The sequence below is a fragment of the Astyanax mexicanus genome, chromosome 5 (genome assembly GCF_023375975.1).
Source record: "Astyanax mexicanus isolate ESR-SI-001 chromosome 5, AstMex3_surface, whole genome shotgun sequence".
Lineage (NCBI taxonomy): Eukaryota > Metazoa > Chordata > Actinopteri > Characiformes > Acestrorhamphidae > Astyanax > Astyanax mexicanus.
This window is the reverse complement of record NC_064412.1, coordinates 51,632,397-51,653,228: the sequence shown is the minus strand read 5'-3', so window position 1 is coordinate 51,653,228 and position 20,832 is coordinate 51,632,397. Positions and strand designations below refer to the sequence as shown.

The window sequence follows — 20,832 nt, the reverse complement described above, 5'->3', positions numbered from 1 at the left end:
ATTTTTCTTTTATGCATCTTCATCCTTTACATGTGAATCAGGTAACCTCTGCTCTGAATGTAGTCTGAGTGATCTGATCCTGATTTCATTATATTGCATATTGGCAGTGTATACACTTGGCTTTTTATTCTGACAGTTGAAATATGAATGTGATCCATATGTGTTACCAAAAATGCATTCAGTGGCAGGTGTAAACAAGTGTCTCAAAGTGGTGTGAATGATCGGTTTGGATCTGTTTTTAATGCGACTCGGAAATTTGGCTCAAATGCATCTCACAACACCTATGGAAGTGGTTTGAGTGATAGCATGCATGTTTCAAATCTAAATCTATCTTGGGTGCGTTTACACTTGTATTTTTATGTGGCTTGGTCTTATCCAGATTTAATCCGGTTACTGAAGATGCACGAAGTGACCAGGTGTAAATGGGGTCATTAACAGACACACTATCCTCTGAGATTTGCAAGGTGTATTTTAAACTCACAGAAATTTAAAGCTTAATTAAAGTACCAGATTAAAAAAAAAAAAAAGAAATAATACTGAATGAATAATAATTAACTTATAATAATAATACAGTAGCAAAGTGCAGTCACTTGAGAACTTTCCACTCCTGGTGTTTATGTACTTGGGTTTGATTCGTTTCTGGCCTATGGTCTTAGACCTCTGTACCAAAATAACACCACGACCACTGGTTCAATGACTTCACTTTGCACTACGTCTTATTCGCACAATCCAAGGACTTTCGCGTTTATATGCTGATGATACATTTATTACTGCTTATAAAAGCATGATGGCAGCCATAGTTGGCTATGACTATGATTGACTGCAACTTTGGCTTATAACACTGGCTTCTGGCTTATTTATTAATGCAGTAATATTATATTCTGCTATAATTAGATAGAAGCCCAGAAATGGCATCAATGTGACCTGTAATCTCAGGCATTATGTTTAGGAGGGATTTAATTTATCTGCTCCTCAGGGATCTTTAATCTGTTTCCTCTGAGTGTGTGTTCTCATGTGTGTGCCATTTGTTGCTGGTTGAGTTCTGTATGCTGTGCTGTTAACATTTGTTTCTGGGCTGTTTGAAGAGCACATCACACTCTTTTCATAGAGTGATAACAGCTTCTAGGAGGTGAGAAGATTACTGCAGAAAGCTTCAGATTACTGAGAGCGTTCCCTGACATGTGCACAGCACCTGCCACTGCTGGACTTCAGCGTACTGGAAAGCACTTTCTGTCTCACACACGCTCTCCCCCTCTCTCTCTGTTCCCGTGTCGCTTTCATTCTTACTTCCAAGTCTGAGTTATACTTTTAAACATGTAGCACTTTGTCTCTCAGAAGTAGCAGTGATTTCTCTTTGCTTTCTGTTTCGTTAAAGACTGCACTAAAAATTATATTCCTTGTCTTGTATTTATTTATTTTTTGTGTTCAATTTAATTTTTGACTGGAACCTCAACAAACTACAACCTCAACATCCTACATCCTCAACAAACTACTGAGTCAGCCTATTATAACCTCAACAAACTCCAACCTCAGCAAATTACTGACTCAGCCGACTATAACCTCAACAAACTCCAACCTCAGCAAACTACAACCACAACATACTACAACCTCAACAAACTACTGACTCAGCCTACTATAACCTCAATAAACTCAAACCTCAGCAAAGTACAACCGCAACATACTCCAACCTCAACAAACTACTGACTCAGCCTACTATAACCTTAATAAACTCCAACCTCAGCAAACTACTGACTCAGCCTACTATAACCTCAACAAACTCCAACCTCAGCAAACTACAACCACAACATACTACAACCTCAACAAACTATTGACTCAGCCTACTATACCCTCAACAAACTCCAACCTCAACATGCTACAGCATCAACAAACTACTCACTCAGCCTACTATAACCTCAGTGAACTACTGGCTCAGCCTACTATAACCTTGGCAAACTACAACCCCAACATACTATAGCCTCAACAAACAACTGACTCAGCCTACTATAACCTCAACAAACTCCAACCTCAGCAAACTACTGACTCAGCCTACTATAACCTCAATAAACTCAAACCTCAGCAAAGTACAACCGCAACATACTCCAACCTCAACAAACTACTGACTCAGCCTACTATAACCTTAATAAACTCCAACCTCAGCAAACTACTGACTCAGCCTACTATAACCTCAACAAACTACTGACTCAGCCTACTATAACCTCAACAAACTCCAACCTCAGCAAAGTACAACCACAACATACTACAACCTCAACAAACTACTGACTCAGCCTACTATACCCTCAACAAACTCCAACCTCAGCAAACTACAACCTCAACATACTACAGCCTCACCAAACTAGTGACTCAGCCTACTATAACCTCAGTGAACTTCTGACTCAGCCTACTATAACCTCAGCAAACTACAACCTCAACATACTACAGCCTCAACCTGCTGAAATTTTAGCAACAAATTACCTCATTCTACTACAACCTCAGCATATTACAACTTGTGCCGACTACAAGCTCAGCAAACATCATTCTCAGTAACTTCCCTTCCTCAACCTCAATAAACTACAGGGTTCACCTACTAATACCTCAACAAACTACAAAGTCCACCTACTACATCATCTTACTTCAACTCCAACATTCTACAATTCAAACAAACTACAGAATCAGTACAACCATAACAAACTACATACTACAACCTCAAGCTACAGCATACACCTTCAGCAATCTCAACAAAACTACAACCTCAGCCTACTTTAACATTTGTCTACATCAACCTTACCAAACTACAACCTCACCAATCCAGAGAATCCACCTACAACAATCTCAACAATTTACAGACTCTATCTACAACAATCTCAAAAAACTACAGCCTCCAACCTACAACAACCTCAACAACCAACAACCTCAACAAAATACAGCCTCAACAAAATACAGCCTCCTCCAACAACAACCTCAACAACCAACAACCTTACCAAAATACAACCTGCACCTACAACAACCTCAACAACCAACAACCTTACCAAAATACAACCTCAACAAAATACAGCCTCCACCTACAGCATTAACAAACCACAGACTACACTTACAACAACCTCAACAAACTACAGACCCCACCTACAGCATTAACAAACCACAGACTACACTTACAACAACCTCAACAACCAACAACCTTACCAAAATACAACCTCAACAAAATACAGCCTCCACCTACAGCATTAACAAACCACAGACTACACTTACAACAACCTCAACAAACTACAGACCCCACCTACAGCATTAACAAACCAAAGTCTACACTTACAACAACCTCAACAAACTACAGACTCCACCATACAGCATTAACAAACCACAGACTACACTTACAACAACCTCAACAAACTAAAGACTCCACCACACAGCATTAACAAACCACAGTCTACACTTACAACAACCTCAACAAACTACAGACCCCACCTACAGCATTAACAAACCAAAGACTACACTTACAACAACCTCAACAAACTACAGACCCCACCTACAACAATCTCAAAAAACTACAGCCACCACCTACAACCTCAACAAACTACAACCTTAACAAAATACAGCATCCACCTACAGCATTAGTAAACCACAGACAACAACCTCAACAATCACTCAACTCAACAAACAAATTGTATCAACTCATTTTACCACCTCATAGCTTTAAAATCGTACAATCTCAGCCTACTTAAACATCAGTTTACTGGAAATACAGCCTACTACAATATACTGCATGGACAATATTTGAATGTAATATTAATGAGTATATTTATATTTTTTGTTTTGAGGCAAAAGCACAAGACATTTATTTCACTACTGGTCAATTAAATTGTTTCTTTGTGAATACAAACTTAATATAGTGTTGTGTTTTTGCATCTCATTTATTCAGTCTTTGCATATACTTTCTAGTAAGGTGTTCCAACACTTAAATGATTTACATCCTTAACATACAGGGTAATGTGGTAAAGGGTTCTTCACCTTTAAGAGCACATGGAACTGAGCATGTGCAACACTACTGCTTGCATGGCACTGTCCCCTGTGAACTTATAAACTTGTAAATGTTCCAGCAACTCCAGCCAAGAACATGGTGTACACTGTGTACATATCAGGAGATCCCCTTTTTGTAAAACATATATAGCACAAAGATTAGCATACTAGCTGGTTTTAGCATAAGATAGCATGTTTATTTCTTCCTTAATGAAAATGGTCAATTCAAATAAACAGCCTTACATTTAAACATAGTATATGTGTATTTTTTGTTATGCCAAACATGCAGTAAAAGCGATGCATGCAATTTATGGGATTCAAAGGTTCACATAGTTTCCGACTGACGAGTTTTGCTACCTTGTCAAACTGTGCTACCACAGAGTATACAGCTCTGGGAAAAATTAATAACTATGGACATTTCTCCCAAATTTCAAATACAAATATTGTCATTTAGAGCATTTATTTGCAGAAAATAAGTTTCCATGCATCTTGGCATGTTCTCCTCCACCAGTCTTACACACTGCTTTTGGATAACTTTATGCCTTTACTCCTGGTGCAAAAATCCAAGCAGTTCAGCTTGGTTTGATGGCTTGTGATCATCCATCTTTCTCTTGATTATATTCCAGAGGTTTTCAATTCGGTAAATTCAAAGAAACTCATCATTTTTGAGGGTCTTTTATTTATTTTCAGCGCTGTATCAATTGTAAAGCCACTCTGGAATACCGAGACAAGCCTATGGATTGATTTCGGAACTATTGAGACAAGGATTAACATTTACTAGGGTGAAGGAAATCCTACATGATCTCAAACATACCAGCTCATCTGTGAAACCCAGTGGAGGTAGTGTCATGGCATAAGCTTGCATGAGCTCATTAATCTTAATTGATGTTTAGCGAACTCAGAAGTCTATCAAGTTAAAGAAAGATGAAATTAAACTGATTGTCAGATTCTTCATCATGCAGCAAGATAATGACCCAAAATCCACTGCCTGGAAAAGCATCATAAAAGAAGAATGCAGAAGGTTAGTGATGTCAGTGGGTCACAGATGTGATACAGTTTTTACAGGTAAAGGATTTGCAAATAAAGATTAAATAAGTCTTATTCGCTTTAATCTATTTAAAGTTGAACTGTTCCAATACTTTGCTCACAGACAAAATGTGCTGCTATCTGTGATATCTATGAACTGTGTATCAAATTCAGATATACTGTAAATACCTGGAAATAAAAGCTGAAATGTTGATATTTTGGGTGGAGAGTGTTTATTGATGGCTAGCACTGGCACTTCTCCCACTGATCTGGAATGAATGGTCCAGTGTGCCACATTCTTGCTACCAACTGGCACATGCTGAATCAAGCTGTGCTAGCTCATGGTAAAACGATATGCCATCAATCTAGCTGTCAAACTCAGCTGTCCTAATTGGAAAATACACAGACACATACCGATTGTCCACAAGCTTACAGCCCCTCTGATAGTGGATGTCTGAACAGCGTGCCGGTAATTATTACACACAATAAAGCACATAGCATGCAGTCAATCATTTCCTTTTATTAGCTTCGGTTGCCAATAATGCTGTTACTGGATTCCAATAATTCTGTGACAATGTACATTTTTGGGCAGTTCCCCAGACAAGGATTAAGCCTAGTACTGGTGTACACAGCTTTTTAAATGGAGATTTCCCACTAAAAGGAAATGTTTAAAATTCCTGCTTGTTTCCACAGAGATCCACGTAAACACAACAGAGAGTGGAAATGGAGGAGCTACTGAACGCGATGTCATGTGACAGAGAAAGCCTAAAAACTCACTGGTGCTCCTGTTTTTTAAACTGCAGTCCGGACGCAGGATGCGGTTTTATCACTGAGTAGAACTAATTATTGAATTATTTTTCACAGACAGTCCGCCTGAGAAAATAATCCCGTCCATATAGGGTTTAAGATTAGGCTTAATCTCTTTCCAGGAGACCGATCTCAATCAATACTGACAATCAACACAATACTGACAAATTATGTAGAAATGTATGTACATTTTTTGTGGAAATTTCCCATTGAAAGGATAATATAATACAGGACTAGGCTTAATTCCTAAAGGGCAGTTTACCAGATATGGATTCATTCTAGTCTTAGGTTACATAGTATTTCGAGTGGAGATTTCCCATTGAAATGAAAATTTAGTCTAGGACTAGACCTTATCCCTGTCTAGGAAGGAGATCTCCGATGTAAAAAGGACTTTGAGTGTTTTTAAACGTGATAAAAAGGACTTATCTAAATTGAAAAGCCCACCTCTACTCTCCCGCAGCTTTCTGAGAGCCAGTATTTTGCCCAAACAGGCTTTTAGAATGGATGATACGGGGCATGCCTTGATTTATCTATGCTATGGGATGTAAACAGTGGCTTTTAATAAATTGTTTTTTTGTGCAGTTTTAAAGTTCTAAATGCCATGTTTGGAATGTCAGGGCTCTCCGGATTCTACCAATGAAGTGTGGAGCTACTTTGATCCTGGATAATGGTGGAAAAAAATGGTGTGATTTATCTGCAGGCCCAAGGCATGCCCCGTATTAGTCGTTCTAAAAGCCTGTTTGGGCAAAGTGCAGATAATACTGGATCTCAGAAAGCTGCGGTAGAGCGGAGGTGGGCTATTCAACAAAGGTAAGTATATATTCATTTTTAATACATTTTAATACACCCAAAGTCCATTTGGGTTCTCCTTTAAGTGTCCAAGTGCACGTGAAGCAGGTATACAATAGTGAAAGATTACATAATCAATTACATAAATAATTAAAAAATTACAAAACATAAAAAAAAATCGAAACTCAACAGTACAAATTCATCAGTTTTATACAAATTCATACAAATATTTACAGTATACGATTTTTTTGAAAATTAAATAGAATATTTTTCTAATTAACAAGGAATGCATTAAAGCAGGATGAGCATATCAGCATGATCGCAAAGCTCTACAACATTAGCTGAGCAGCAGTGTGAAATGTTGACATGCTGAGCGTCTTAAAATTATTTTAGGCCGTGCCAATTGATAACAGCTGTCTCCGTGTCCGTGTCTCTGTCTGCGAGGTTTATTCTGGACGGACAGACTGACTGGAGAGAGTGTGGCAACTTCCTTACTCAGCAGAATCCATTGACCACACTGACAACCCAACCCCTTATTGCAGAGCCCATACCATGCATTTTCTCATATTTCACTTTCCTGAGTCTTAAATTAAACAGGGTATTTTTATTACTGTGCCTTTAGAACTGACACACACTACAAACACAATGTTTATTAATAAGTAGGTACAGCTATTTTTACAGTACACCCATTATTGTGGCATTATTGTAACCCTTTGTAGCATGAAGGTTATTAAAAACCTTTTCTTTTATTTGCTTTTATCCCTTTGATTTTTAACTTTTAGCAATTTTAACAGCATTTAAAGAGGAATTCTTAATATTTGCTTTGAAAATATCCAATAATTGCTGGCAACAGTTAAAAATGCTACAAAAAAAAAAATGGCTATAAATGCTGTTCTATCTGCAAAAGGAAAACACAGTCTGTGTATGGATGTAGACGGCTGTTGGAGGAGCCTGTCCTTAACCTGAGCACGTAAATATTACTGCTTGCGTTGCAGTGTCCGTAATGAACTTACACACTTGTACATGTTCCAGCCCTCGCAGCCAAGAACAGTGTGTGCCTATCAGGATTCAACTTGGAAAATATTTGAAGCAGTATGGTTGCTGGAGGAGCCTGTTTCTGATTACTGTTGCATGATGGGTGAAAATTAAACCAGCAGAGCTGTGATATGTTGTAATTTATGTGATATTATATTAAAGATTACACATTTAACTGGTTGACTTGTTTTGAACCTCTCTTGATGTCAGAAATCAAATGTTTATCGATATCTTATTTTAAGCGATAAACATGAATACTCCTATTTTTGGATATCAGTTTTCTGCTCAAAAATTTCAAATATTTTTGGAAAAACGTAATTAAAGATGGAAGCCTGGCACAGCTCCCGTTCTGCCCCACCCCACCTCTTTTGGGGTCCATGATAATCAGGAATGTAGCTGATGGGACAAATCTGAGGCTGTTGTGACATATCAGGTCCCTCTCCCCCCCCCCCATGCCCAGACCCTATCGTACTTCTTGTGTACCAGCGCAAATCTCCACAGTCAGCTCCAGCTGCCACATCTCAGCTGTTCTGCTTCTTCAGTGAGAGAGGAGGACACCCCCCAAGCCATAAACGTTCAGTCCTACACTCGGACCTACACACTAAGGCTTACAGTACTGCGTATGTACTTCAATTAATGAAGAGTCTAGGGTCCACAGACGTTAAGGCGTTAAGTCCTGAGATATTTCAGTCCAGATGTTTTTCACCACATCCAGAGGGGAGTCTTATTTGTGGATCTACATTATGGACCCTGGAAACAGAATAAAACATACATATGAATTACTGACATTGGCTGATGATAAGCTCAAACCATAAATTTATGCAGCTTTTTGGCTTGAAACCTGTGATATTGGGTTTAAGTCCTTATCTGGGTGCAATTTTTTATGTTGTACCATGTGGGTTTCCTTTGGGGACAATGCTTTTCTCCCTTAGACCTAGTATTTTTCGCACTATAAGGCGCACTTAAAATCCTTTAATTTCCCCCAAATCATCAGTGCGCCTTATTAGCATTAGCCTCTAACCTCAGCGCTAGCTCTTTTGCCAGTCAGAGGTGAGTATATCGAACTGTAGTCTGCATGTTTACCATGTTAAAACAAGCTACATGGGACGAATCACTAGCTGATAGCACCCTGGCTTACCCGAACACTCAGGATTTCTCAGTGTAGCGCTGTCTGCCAGTATTTACTAGGACTAAGCACTGCTAACCACGGCTAGTGCTTCTGCTAACTGCAGGTAGCGCTGTTTAAAATATTGGAAATCTAAGCTTACTGAAAGTAAACAAAAGCAATTTACTCACCCAAAATAAACAGATTTTAAGAGAGAAATTTGTGTAGTTTAACATTCAGAGCTCATTTAACTTTGTTAAAATGTTTTTTATTTTCGAACAATTACAGTTTTAATCGCATTATAATCCGATTTTTTATGTGTTTATGTATGAAAATAGACCAGAAAATAGGCGTTCATTGACAGTGTGCCTTATAATATGGTGTGCCTTATTGTGTGTAAAATGCAATATTCTAAATTTGTGTGTGTGTGTGTGTATGTGTGTGTGTCTGGATGGCTAGATCAGTGCCCTAGTGTTTAAAACAGTCTTTCAGCTGGACAGCCGTTTCTGGTTAAGAGCAGACTGTGTGCCATAGGCTGCCGCTTCTTTCTAGTGTTCTTTATTGTGTGGAGTGTTGACTGTAAAGTATCCTTAAGTGTCTTGAATTGTGCTATATAAGTGGATCTTCAGCAACTTCATTCATTCATAAATATTTAATGCTGAGATAAGAAACCTACCTGTGGCATTGATCCATAATTTTGACGCAAACTGGCACCTGTCTGCTGACCTAAAAAGAAAAATGTGACTTCATTTATACTGAAAAGATACTGTGCTTGGCCACAAAACAGCCAGGTTTATGACAAAGTAGTAAATGTATTAAAACAGTGCTTTACAACCTGGGAGCAACACCCCCAGTGGGCAGCAGTGGTACTGCTAGTGGACCTTTGGCCAAAATTTGTGTTATTTTGTTATCAGTTTTGTAACGTAAAAGTCCTTTAAATAAGTATATTAAAATAAAACAAGTATGAGTTTATGAGTTTGTTGATTTGTTGGTCCAGCAAAGTACAGTCACATGACCAACAAAGCCAACTGTTGAATTAGCATGCTAGTTGCATTAATATTAGAGGGAGCCTGAGTGAAATGCATTTATAATATTGAATAAATTTGACATTAATAAAAGGATGAAAGCAGAATATTTTACAGTAAAAGATCCTGAGGCAGTTCAAGTAAACTGAGTGTTGTGCTGTATTTGTATTTGTGTTGTATTTTTTGTAGATTTTCTGTAGATTTCAAATGGTCAATTACATTAATATGCATGCCACAGACTGTTTTGTGGTGGGCTAAGGGGGACACAAGTTGCAAAAAACTATAAATATCTACACTATACATTTTGTTGCAGATACCAAACAAAAGCACATAAATGGTATTTAAAAATTGGTGCTAAAAGATCCTAAACACATCTGTACCAAATATTCAATCTTATAAAAACATTTGGAGATGTGGGTATGCCTTGGCAATATTGAACAGCTTAAAATGACAGTTACATAATAGCAGTGATCACCTGTTGCTTAGTCACAGTAAATGGGAACTTACCAGCTCTCCTAGAGAAAGGATTTATGCCAGCTGCTGGAGGTTGTGATGCCAACATGTTGGGAGAGGCCATTGGCACAGGTGGCATGGGAGGTGGAAAAGTAGGGATGGGTGTAGGTTCCTACAGAAGGACATAACAGTTATAGTGCAAAAATATTGAACAGTTTTGTCAGCAAAGTGCCCAAACTACTGTAACACAAACCTACTGTACATATACACTATATAACACATAACTGTAGCATTTATACAAACAGTAATTTCAAGCAAATACACATCCCTCTGGAAAAAAGATCATAAACGATGCTATAACATTATTGTTAGATCTCACTTATCTCAATACTACAGTAAAGCACCAGTCAGAAAGCACCTGTAGATCATTATAGATTTAATTGGTCAATAAAAACCAAACTAAATCTCACCAGGTTAGTTTCCTTTGGCTGTTCTGGTGTGCTCTGTTCCTGAGGAGTTTCTTTGGGTTTAGACCTGAACCATCCACTGAACCATCCTGACTTGGCCTCCTGTTTAAGCAAAACGCAATACATTTAACATTTCTTCTAAAACTTATATTAATTCATTTATATTAATATTAATAATGTACTAGTCTACCATTTGCTACTAGATCATTACAGTATGAAGCAAAGAAATTAAGCAATCAACATGTAATGACCATTGTTGCTAATTCAAGGAGTTAAAAAATACAGTATATTTTACGAACCGATTACAAAATGCAGCCATTTTTACACCCCCCCCCTCTATTTTCACCAATTTCAATATGCTTGAAAAATCAAACATAATTGCAACTATAAAAAAAAACTATTTTTTACCATCTGAATGCAATTTAATTGCAGTCACCTCTGATATAGTTGATACAACTAGAGCTTGCTCAGTTACAGCTTCTTAAGCATGCTTGTATAGTGGTGATAAATATATTTAAGTGTCATTATAAGTAGCAAAAAAATATCACTTTCCAAATACTGATTGTATACAGTACTTGTTGAGGACACACTGACCTTTTCTGGTTTCTGGCTGGTTGTTTCCTTGGTTTCCTCAGGTGGTGAATCCATTTCCTGACCCCCAAGATCAGTTCCATTTTCAGGAGTGGTCATCTTGACAACAGAAACACATTGTCAAATGTTATTAATCTAAATAAAAAAACAAATATCCTCTTAATAAAAAGAAACTTGTTTGGTTTTGATTACCATATTTGTATCAGGGGAGAATTCAAGACCTAAAACAACAAACAACATAAAAAATATATTACATTTACAATTTCAAAACACCAACAGGCACCAACGCATTCCATCCCCAGCAACACCAATGTTCTCCAACAAGCACCAAAACAATCTATCTATAACCAACACCAATGCTCTCAAACAAGTACCAACACAATTCATCCACAACCAACACCAACAGTCTCCATTAAACACTAATATTCTCCAACAAGCACCAATGTTCTCTAACAAACACCACTATCCATCTCACACCAAAGCCAACAATCCAACCAACACCAACAGTCTCCATATTCTCCAACAAACACCAATGTTTTCTAAGAAACACCACTATCCATCTCCAACCAAAACCAACGAGTCCAACCAACACCAACAGTCTCCATTAAACACTAATATTTTCCAACAAACACCAATGTTCTCTAACAAACACCACTATCCATCTCAAACCAAAACCAACAATCCAACCAACACCAACAGTATCCATTAAACACTAACATTCTCCAACAAGCACCAATGTTCTCTAACAAACACCACTATCCATCTCCAACCAAAACCAACGAGTCCAACCAACACCAACAGTCTCCATTAAACACTAATATTTTCCAACAAACACCAATGCTCTCTAACAAACACCACTATCCATCTCCAACCAAAACCAACAATCCAACCAACACCAACAGTCTCCATTAAACACTAACATTCTTTAACAAACACCAACACTATTCATGCTAAACAACTATTAGTGTTCTCTAACAAACATCAACTTTTGTGAATGAACACCAAGTTTCTGCAGCAAACACCATCCTTCTCCATCATTCAATCTGGCAGACAATGAGTAAAATAACCAGCTTAAACAAGGTAGTATAATCATTAATATTTGAATAATTACTTTAGCTCAAATACAAATGATTTTGAGGTTTGGTGTTGGATTGAAGTTTAGTGTTAAAGTTTGGGTTTAGAGATTAAGTAAATTAAAGAATTAGCCAACAATTTGTCTGAGATGCCCAAACTCTACAAACTCTACAAACTCTACAAAGGACGGTCAATAACGTATTATATTTTAGATTTAATACAACATACAAATACATGTTTCAGTTTGTTGATGTTTGTGTTGAGCATTGATCAGCTCCACCATTGTTCTAACCTGTATTACTGCGGCTCCCCTGATTCAGATCAGCAGCGTTTTGGTGGTATGAAGGGTCAGAATGATTATTAGCATGATCCTGGTCAGCAGGCACGGTGAGAAGCCCAGGCATACCCAGAGTCTGGCCTGGAGATGCGGCCAAAGAATGCTGCATGGTGTACATGGGAACTGGAGCATAAGTCTGGGGAAGCTGCTCTTCAGGAGCATTTGTTTGGGCTGCTGGTGGGTAAGACTGCTCTACTGAAGCACTGAAGGCGTAAGACTGCTGTTCTGAAGGATAGAAGGAATGCTGTGGTTGAGCTGCAGGCTGAGAATGCTTAAACTGATCCTCTACTGCATTGTGATGACTGGCCTGGATCATCTCTTCAGTAGTGGACAGATCGTCTGGGTTAAGATCTGCGGAAAAAGAAGACTACACCTAAAGAAAAATATGTATACACGTACACTTGTACAATCAACTTAATAACCAACCTAATAACTGAGTGTAGTCTGTTGCCATTGGCAGCTTCATTTCCATTGGCTTTTAGCACAATCTCTTTGCATACTGGTTTTGTACCCCATTTTCTGACACTTACCATCAGTGTGTAGTCAAACTCCATAGGCTACCTTAGGTAAACTAAGGTAGATTATATATTATGATTAACAGCCTGGACTCTGTGTTGTAGGCTGTAAGAACAAGCATCATTTTCTGAGCTGCAGTAACTCTGTGCTGGCTGTGCTCTCAATACTATTCACTTAATAGCTCTATGTTAATGTGAATTAATGATTTTGAGCAAAGACTACTAATGTAAGCTTGTTTTGTCTACTGCATCCTGTTAAGAATATATGTAATTTTTTTTAGTGATGCCCCTTTAATTTTTTATACTTTTTGGCTATAAAAGCAACTACAATATGCATATTTTGAGTGAAAACAAATTACTGTAATTAATGCAATAAACTTAAGTAAGATAGACCTGTTGTGCAGTAGTTACTTTAACTTAAAAAGTTAGGTTTTAGTTACAACACATTTTAAGACACATTTTTTACGACACATTTTAAGTGTCAAGTATTTTTATTTTGTCTGTTGAACTGTTTTTAGATTAACGCTTTTTCAACTCCATACAATATTAAGAATATAAAAAAACTTAATTTGTAATTTGTAATTTCCCTGTCTGGCAATCTTAGCCATAGGTCCACACCTATGTTTTGAGACCTATAGTTTTAAAAACTTAATTCATTTGAGGCGACGAATTACCTCAAATGATTTGAGTAGACTTAACTTATTATGGTTTTTAGTGTACAGAGGGCAAGTATACATGATATTGCCAAAACTTGGCAATATAATTTGCTCACCCATCCAAATCACTAAACTCAGGTTCCAATAACTGCCATTACTTAGGCATGCAGACTGCTTCTTCAAACATTAGTGAAAGAATGAGTCTCAGGCTCTCAGGAGCTCAGTGAACTCCAGCACTGTGGTCCTGTGATAGGATGCAGCACCTGTACAACAAGTCCAGTCGTGAAATTTCAATACTCACTACTAAATATTCCACAGCCAACTGTCAGTGATATTATAACACAGTGGAAGAGACTGGGAACGACAGTGACTCTCTGCTAGTGAATCAGTTTTGAAGGCCAAGAAGCTTCATTCAAGTCTTAAATCACCAATATAATGTACAGTATTTACAACTATTGTAAACAAGCATGTTTCCCGGTCAAAAATTCTGCAAGTTTGTGGTTGCACTCATCTGCACTCATCTCATATTCATGATTCTCACATGACTTAAAGGAAACAAAAGTCCAGGTAATGTCTGAGCAAGCCCGCATGTAATTCAAGCAGGACATTTTTCTGAGAACTCCTGGTGGGCGTGTTGTTTACATGCATCTGGCATCCAACCAACGTCCTATTCTGGGGGGCGATATACCGCTGTAGCCTACGCTTAACATTGGGCATAATGGTCCTAAACTTATGTGCGGCTGCTCCTGATCCTCCCACTCTAAAGTTAATGCATATTTATTATAGAGACAAAGATATTCTACAAGCTGTAAGAAGGCAGTTGAATTGTGTCAAAAAATGGCTGTACATTTTTGCAAGCCAAATTCATCCATTACAAAGTGTGTCTGGATACTTGTGAATAACAGTGTTTTTATGACATACTGCCATCTAATGGATGATGTGTATACTATATTGAGGTAATTGCCTGAGATTACCTGCATATTCTCTGCTTTCCTCATGAGCCCCAATGCTGTCTTCAGCTGCTGACGGATACACACCAGTACTGCAGCCCATCTATAGATACACAAGCACCATTAAATCACATTACAGCCAATTATAACCATACTGCAGTTCCAGTTAAAAGTTTGGATACACATTAAATTCAGTGGTTTTAGATTATTTTAAAGTTAAATAGATTCATACTAAAAGCATCCAAACTCTGAAAAAAACATGGAATCCCTTGCTTAGATGAATCTCTTAGCTTTAGACATCTTGGCTGGATTTTCTCAGTCAACTTTATTAAGTAAAGTCACCTAAATGGCTTTCAATTACCATTTGTGCTGAACTTTAAGAGTTAAGAGTTAATTACTTGAATTTCAATGTTCTAATCCATATGCTGGCATATTACAGTATATACTCAACTAAGTAAAGAAAAAAAAAAACTTTAAGAAATATAGTTCAGTCTAGACTGTGTATCACTACTCAAACCTATGTATGAGAAGGCATTGCCACCCACAGTGGACAGTGCAGTGTTTTGGACATTTCTGGGTTGACGTATTTTAATATTCAGGAAAAATGACTGAATTCAGTGGAGGAATAACATCAGATTAGATGGGGGGAGTTTGTTTACCTGCATGTCGTGTAGACGACGTTGCAGCAGCTCCAGCCAGTCTAGGTCAGCTCCGGTCTCACTGAGCTGAGCTTCTGAGTGCTTTAGTCTGTCCACTAACTACAATAAACACCCGCACATATACACACCCACACACACACACACACACAAATACAGTACACAGTGATCAGCAAGATGGGGAGTGGAAGAGGGGACTGCTGAGTTTAGCCTTTCTATTGTAATATGGAAATACTGACTCTGAATAATTCAAATAAAAAAGCAGACATATGCATACAGGTGAAAAACAAATGTGTCTGGAACTGTGTGTGTGTGTGTGTATATATACAATGGTTGGACAATGAAACTGAAACGCCTGGGTTAAAACCACAAGTTGAGAGCTGAGGTGCACATTGAATTCTGTCGTGATTTGTTCAGCCGTGATTTTATGTTTTTTTGGATACAATCCAGGTTAGCACCCGAACATCCCTTTCAGACAGCTTCCTCTTACAGCGTCCACAGTTAATCCTGTTGGATGTGGTTGGTCCTTTTTGGTGGTATGCTGACATTACCCTGGATACCGTGGCTCTTGATGCATCACAAAGACGTGCTGTCTTGGTCACAGATGCTCCAGCAAGACGTGCACCAACAATTTGTCCTCTTTTGAACTCTGGTATGTCACCTATAATGTTGTGTGCATTGCAATATTTTGAGCAAAACTGTTCTCTTACTCTGCTAATTGAACCTTCACACTCTCTCATTCTGCTCTTACTGGTGCAATGTGCAATTAATGAAGATTGGCCACCAGGCTGCTCCAATTTAGCCATGAAACCTTCCACACTAAAATGACAGGTGCTTTAGTTTCATTGTCCAACCCCTGTATGTGTGTATATATGTTACCTTGATAACCTCTCCCATCAGTACCGTGTGTGGCTCTTTTATCCTGAGCAGAGCTTTTGCCACGACCTCACAATAATGAAAAGCCTGTGAGGTCAAACCACAGTCCAGTAGACGACAGGCGTACAGGAACTTATACACCTGCACAGTGAAATTAAGCACAGCTACAGCAACACAGTGAAGAATCAGGTCAATTACAATTTAACAAGCTACAGTGAACAGCAGACTCACACTAGTTTGGAATTAAACAGGAATTAAAACTACACACATATCTAATGTTATATCTATAATAAAGTGTAGACCTATAGCTAAGATTGCCAGACAGGGAAATTACAAATATAGAGCAACATACTTGAAATGAGGGGATGATGAAAGTCGAATCGCTGAGCCTCTGGCTGTACTCAAACACTTCAGTGCAGCGTATCACCGAATTCCGGCAGAATTCAGCAAAGGAAGCACTGAAATTAACCATGTAAAATAAAAGAACAAAATATTGCAGAATACGTTAATATTGAAGAATAAAAGAAAAGAGTGAATAATTTCAAATTAACAATGACTCATTTTTTTATGTTTGAAGTTATATTGCTTTTGTTAGTTACCTCTAATACATTTTTTTAGCATTAGCATTAGCCCCACACTCCTCCTCCCCAATGGGTACTTAAGTCGGGAAAGAGTCGGAAAACAGACAACAAACTGCAAGTTTAAGTTCATTTTTACGCTCTACTTCTAATCATTAAATGAAATACGGTGCTCATCATCACGTATCAATTTTAGGGCCCTATTTAGACATCTATTTATTATCTATATCCCACTGTTCAATTGCTGATTAAGCAGCTGGATTTAGGGCGTGTTGGTGTGCTATGATAAAAGTCGTGTGCTTTGTTAAAAGTTGTGTTTGTGCTCTGCAGTGCGTCAGTTTGTGTGTGTATATTTAGCAAGCGGGGGGTTTATGCAGCACTGAGTGCACCTATAGGAATGCACTCTGATGATCGGCTGTTGTCCTGGTTTTAATCAGCCAGTGGAGCACTTGTGTTTTCCACCGCCAAGATAGCAACACGCAAGAAATTTAACTGAACACACCTTTCACTTCCAGACCACCAAACCCATCAGTGCAGATTTATTCCAAAACTCCAATGCTATTTTAATAGCGTGGGCACAAGGTGTGAATATAGAGTGTTAACGGGGTTTAAGATAACTAAGAGCATCGCAACACGTCTTGCACAGGGTGTACAATAGGACCCTTAGTATAAGTTTACTACCACTTTACACACTGTCTGTTTTTTTTTCAGTTGGAAGACACAAACTTTAAGCAAGACAAAAATACAGTTAGACTATAAAATGTATTAAACTACAAAAAAGTGGCAAATTTAGTAAACACCTGGAAAAAAAATTCAATATTCTATTGTTTTGGTTCTAACCAGCAAAACCTGCACTGGTAAAATTTGTTTTCGTTTAGTAATTAAAAGTAGTAATTAGTCTAGCCTGGTACACAACAGGAATGCAGCCTTTATCTTTCACAATGCATCACCTATATATATATATATATATTAAAAATATGTGTTAGTTTTATGGCCTTACCTATGACTGCTGCCCAGAAGAACCAGGCGCTGGGCCTTGTTTGAGTACCAGCCAAAGGGTGAATGAGCTGTGAGGTAGCAGATATGAGCAGCATGTAGAAGGCCTCGTGACGCTGGCAGGGAAAACCACGAACACAAGTAAAGCTAAAGCAGTAAGCTCTAAGTACGAAATTTAAGTTGCCAGTTACAACACGTTTGGGGTCTAGCTTGCTTCTTTGGTTTATCACACCCTCGCCTCTAACCATTTCAAACTGTTAAATATTCTCTAATAGATCTGCTTGAGATGTTTCCAACACTGTGACATACTGTTATCTTAAAGAACAGATGCTACACTGCTTAAATGAATCCCAAAATAAGGATATGTTAAATACACTTATTGACAAGTAAATTGTTATTAAAAAGTAGACTGGAATGTATATGTTTATTGGGAAAAACTGTTTAATTAAAAAAGAAGTCTCTAGTCAACTCGACAAAATGTCTTTATACATGTTAGTAGCCTCTTGTTTAAAGACCCAGTGTCTAATCTGTATCTCAAACTTAATGGGGTGCTTTATATTGTGTAAATAAGAGTAGATTTTAAATGTAAAAGTGAGCAGAAGCACATAAAGAGCTCTCTTGGTTTTATACCTAACGTATCACCCATGGTGATGATGGACTTGCAGTGCATAGCAGAGTCTCCAGTCTCATTAGAGAGCATCACAGCAAGATGCGGCCTCCAGTCTCCCCACTTCTCCCTGCTGTAACACTGCAGAGTTAAAGAAAAGAGATAGGAATAGTAGAAAAGAGATAAGAAGAGAAAAGAGGTGGGGAGGAAAAGACGAGACAGCAGAGAGGTGAAGAAAAAAGAAGAGAAGAGAAATTAAGGAAAGGGAAGTGAAGTGTGGAGAAGAGAAAAGATCCAAAGTGAGACCAAGGTGAAGAAAAATAAGAAGAGAAGAGAAGAGAAAAAAGAGTGGAATGAAAAAAATGAAGAGGTGTAACAAAAAAAAAAGAACAGAGGTGGGGAGGAGGAGATGAGACAACAGAAGAGAGGTGTAGAGAAAAGCAGTGAAGAGAAACGAGTAAAAGAGAAGAGAAGACAGGAAAAAGGTGATGGGAAGAGAACACACAGGTAAAGAGACATTAGAGAAGAAGAGAAGAGAAGAGAAGAGAAGATCAAGGTAAAAAGAGAAGAGAATAAAAGAGAAGTGGACAGATGTAAAGAAAAGAGAAGAAAAGAGAAGTGAAGTGACAAAAATAAAAGTGAAGAGGTGAGGGAAAAGATGAGCAGAGAGACAAAGTTAAAGAAAAGAAAAGACCCGGGCCAAAAAGGGAGAATGAGAAGAGAAGAGAAGAGAAGAGATGTGAAGAGAAGAGAAGAGAAGAGAAGAGAAGAGAAGAGATGTGAAGAGAAGAAAACAGAAGCAAAGAAAAGAAGGGAAAATAAAAGAGAAGAGAAGAGGTGAGATGAGAAGACCAAAGTGGCATGACAGAGAGAGATGAGGTGGAGAGGAGAAGAGAAGAGAAGTTAATAAAGTTGGTGAGATTATGGTGTATTATTTGATGTATGTAACACTAGCTGAGTGTATGATTTCATTCTGAGTGCACTCAGTGTACCTGAAACTTACTGTGGAAGCAGCTGGAATCCGTCCAGAAAGCAACTGGAACAGGGTTTGCAGTGGATCACTAGGAGCCAGGCTGCCTGTAAACCTGCCATACACACACACACACACTCCAATTATACACATATCAGTGTGCGCATTTGAGGCGTTTCAGGGACAGATTCATTCATATTACACACAGATACAGATCACTTACATTTGTGAATGTAAATCTTCAAGATAGTCGGTCTGAGCAAAAAAATCAGATTTGAGCAATGTGGCTTGTAATGTGAACGTAGCCTAGGGTCATTTAATCAAAAATTTGGTGTGCTTATTGTATATAGTTGAACCTGTGGGCAATATCTTAACCCTTGTGTGGTGTTCATATTTTTGTTACTCGTTTACTTTGTTACTTGTGTTTAATTCAGCAAAATTAAGCAACTTTACATTAAAATGCTTTACACATGCTTGCTTCACCTAAATTGCAAACAATATAAACAGCTTACATGGTTAATATTTGCCTTTTACCTTTCTTATGTTACATTTCTTTCAAAAAGTGCTACTCTTTTTTTTATTAGTTTTTTTAATAAAATGTAAAAGAAAATAAATTTAACTCAAGATATGAGTAGAAAATTTGTTTAGTATCAAATTTACAAATGAAGAAATGTTTATTAGCCCTTGGCCAAACATACTGTATGTAATATAAATGTGTGTGTGGGGGGGGGGGGGGGGGGTGTACAGTGTGTGTTTATCGAAAATGTGTTTTGATATATGTTTTTCACAAAAAATGAGCCAATGCCAATGAGTTTGAGTTAGAAAAAACATTTTTTTAGTATCATTTGATGAAAAATGAAAACGGGTCCCACAGACCCGAACACCACACAAGGGTTAATCATGTTGATTTCTGAAATAAGTCAAAGCCCAACACTGCCAAGATTTTCACATCCCTTATGAGTGTTTACAAACTTTCTTCAGCCATTAAAGAGTGACTGCCACAAGCAGTAAAACCACAGACAGGGAGACACCAGTGCATTCACACACACACAAATTGTAAAACATGCATACTATGACACGCTTCCACACAAGACCCAAAAATAAAAGTTTGGCCTCTGGACGGACTCAGGTTCCCCAAGTTCACACATCACCCTGACTCACACGCTCACACGCTCACACACACACACACACACACACACACACAGTGCGCTCAGCACTTTGGTTGCTGGACTGGGTTTCTTTAAGAATCGGGTTTCATTCTGGCCGTGTTGATCAGGGGAATGGTCTCCCTGTAGTGCTGAGTCTTCC

The 20,832-nt window shown here is 38.1% G+C and overlaps 1 protein-coding gene and 1 long non-coding RNA gene across 5 annotated transcripts in view; both read right to left on the bottom strand.

Annotated features, from left to right (window-relative positions):
• Positions 1–3,061: 3,061 nt before the first annotated feature.
• LOC125802221 (uncharacterized) lies at positions 3,062–3,619 on the bottom strand. The gene is made up of 3 exons (XR_007439237.1): positions 3,521–3,619; positions 3,253–3,459; positions 3,062–3,159 (listed from the first exon to the last, which is right to left on the bottom strand). It is a non-coding gene; the product is annotated as an uncharacterized LOC125802221 (long non-coding RNA).
• Positions 3,620–5,537: 1,918 nt separating this feature from the next.
• sec16b (SEC16 homolog B, endoplasmic reticulum export factor) overlaps positions 5,538–20,832 on the bottom strand; it is a 31,188-nt gene continuing 15,893 nt past the window's right edge. For all 4 annotated transcript variants that reach the window (XM_049479534.1, XM_049479536.1, XM_049479537.1 and 1 more), the window contains 14 exons: positions 19,558–19,639; positions 18,578–18,695; positions 17,952–18,063; positions 16,726–16,831; positions 16,377–16,514; positions 15,501–15,599; positions 14,866–14,944; positions 12,676–13,071; positions 11,502–11,530; positions 11,313–11,408; positions 10,722–10,820; positions 10,306–10,423; positions 9,450–9,499; positions 5,538–8,418 (listed from right to left, as the gene is read on the bottom strand). In XM_049479534.1, the coding sequence (XP_049335491.1) occupies positions 8,410–8,418; positions 9,450–9,499; positions 10,306–10,423; positions 10,722–10,820; positions 11,313–11,408; positions 11,502–11,530; positions 12,676–13,071; positions 14,866–14,944; positions 15,501–15,599; positions 16,377–16,514; positions 16,726–16,831; positions 17,952–18,063; positions 18,578–18,695; positions 19,558–19,639 (1,531 nt within the window). In that variant the 3' untranslated portion in view covers positions 5,538–8,409. The remainder of the gene's footprint in view (positions 8,419–9,449; positions 9,500–10,305; positions 10,424–10,721; positions 10,821–11,312; positions 11,409–11,501; positions 11,531–12,675; positions 13,072–14,865; positions 14,945–15,500; positions 15,600–16,376; positions 16,515–16,725; positions 16,832–17,951; positions 18,064–18,577; positions 18,696–19,557; positions 19,640–20,832) is intronic.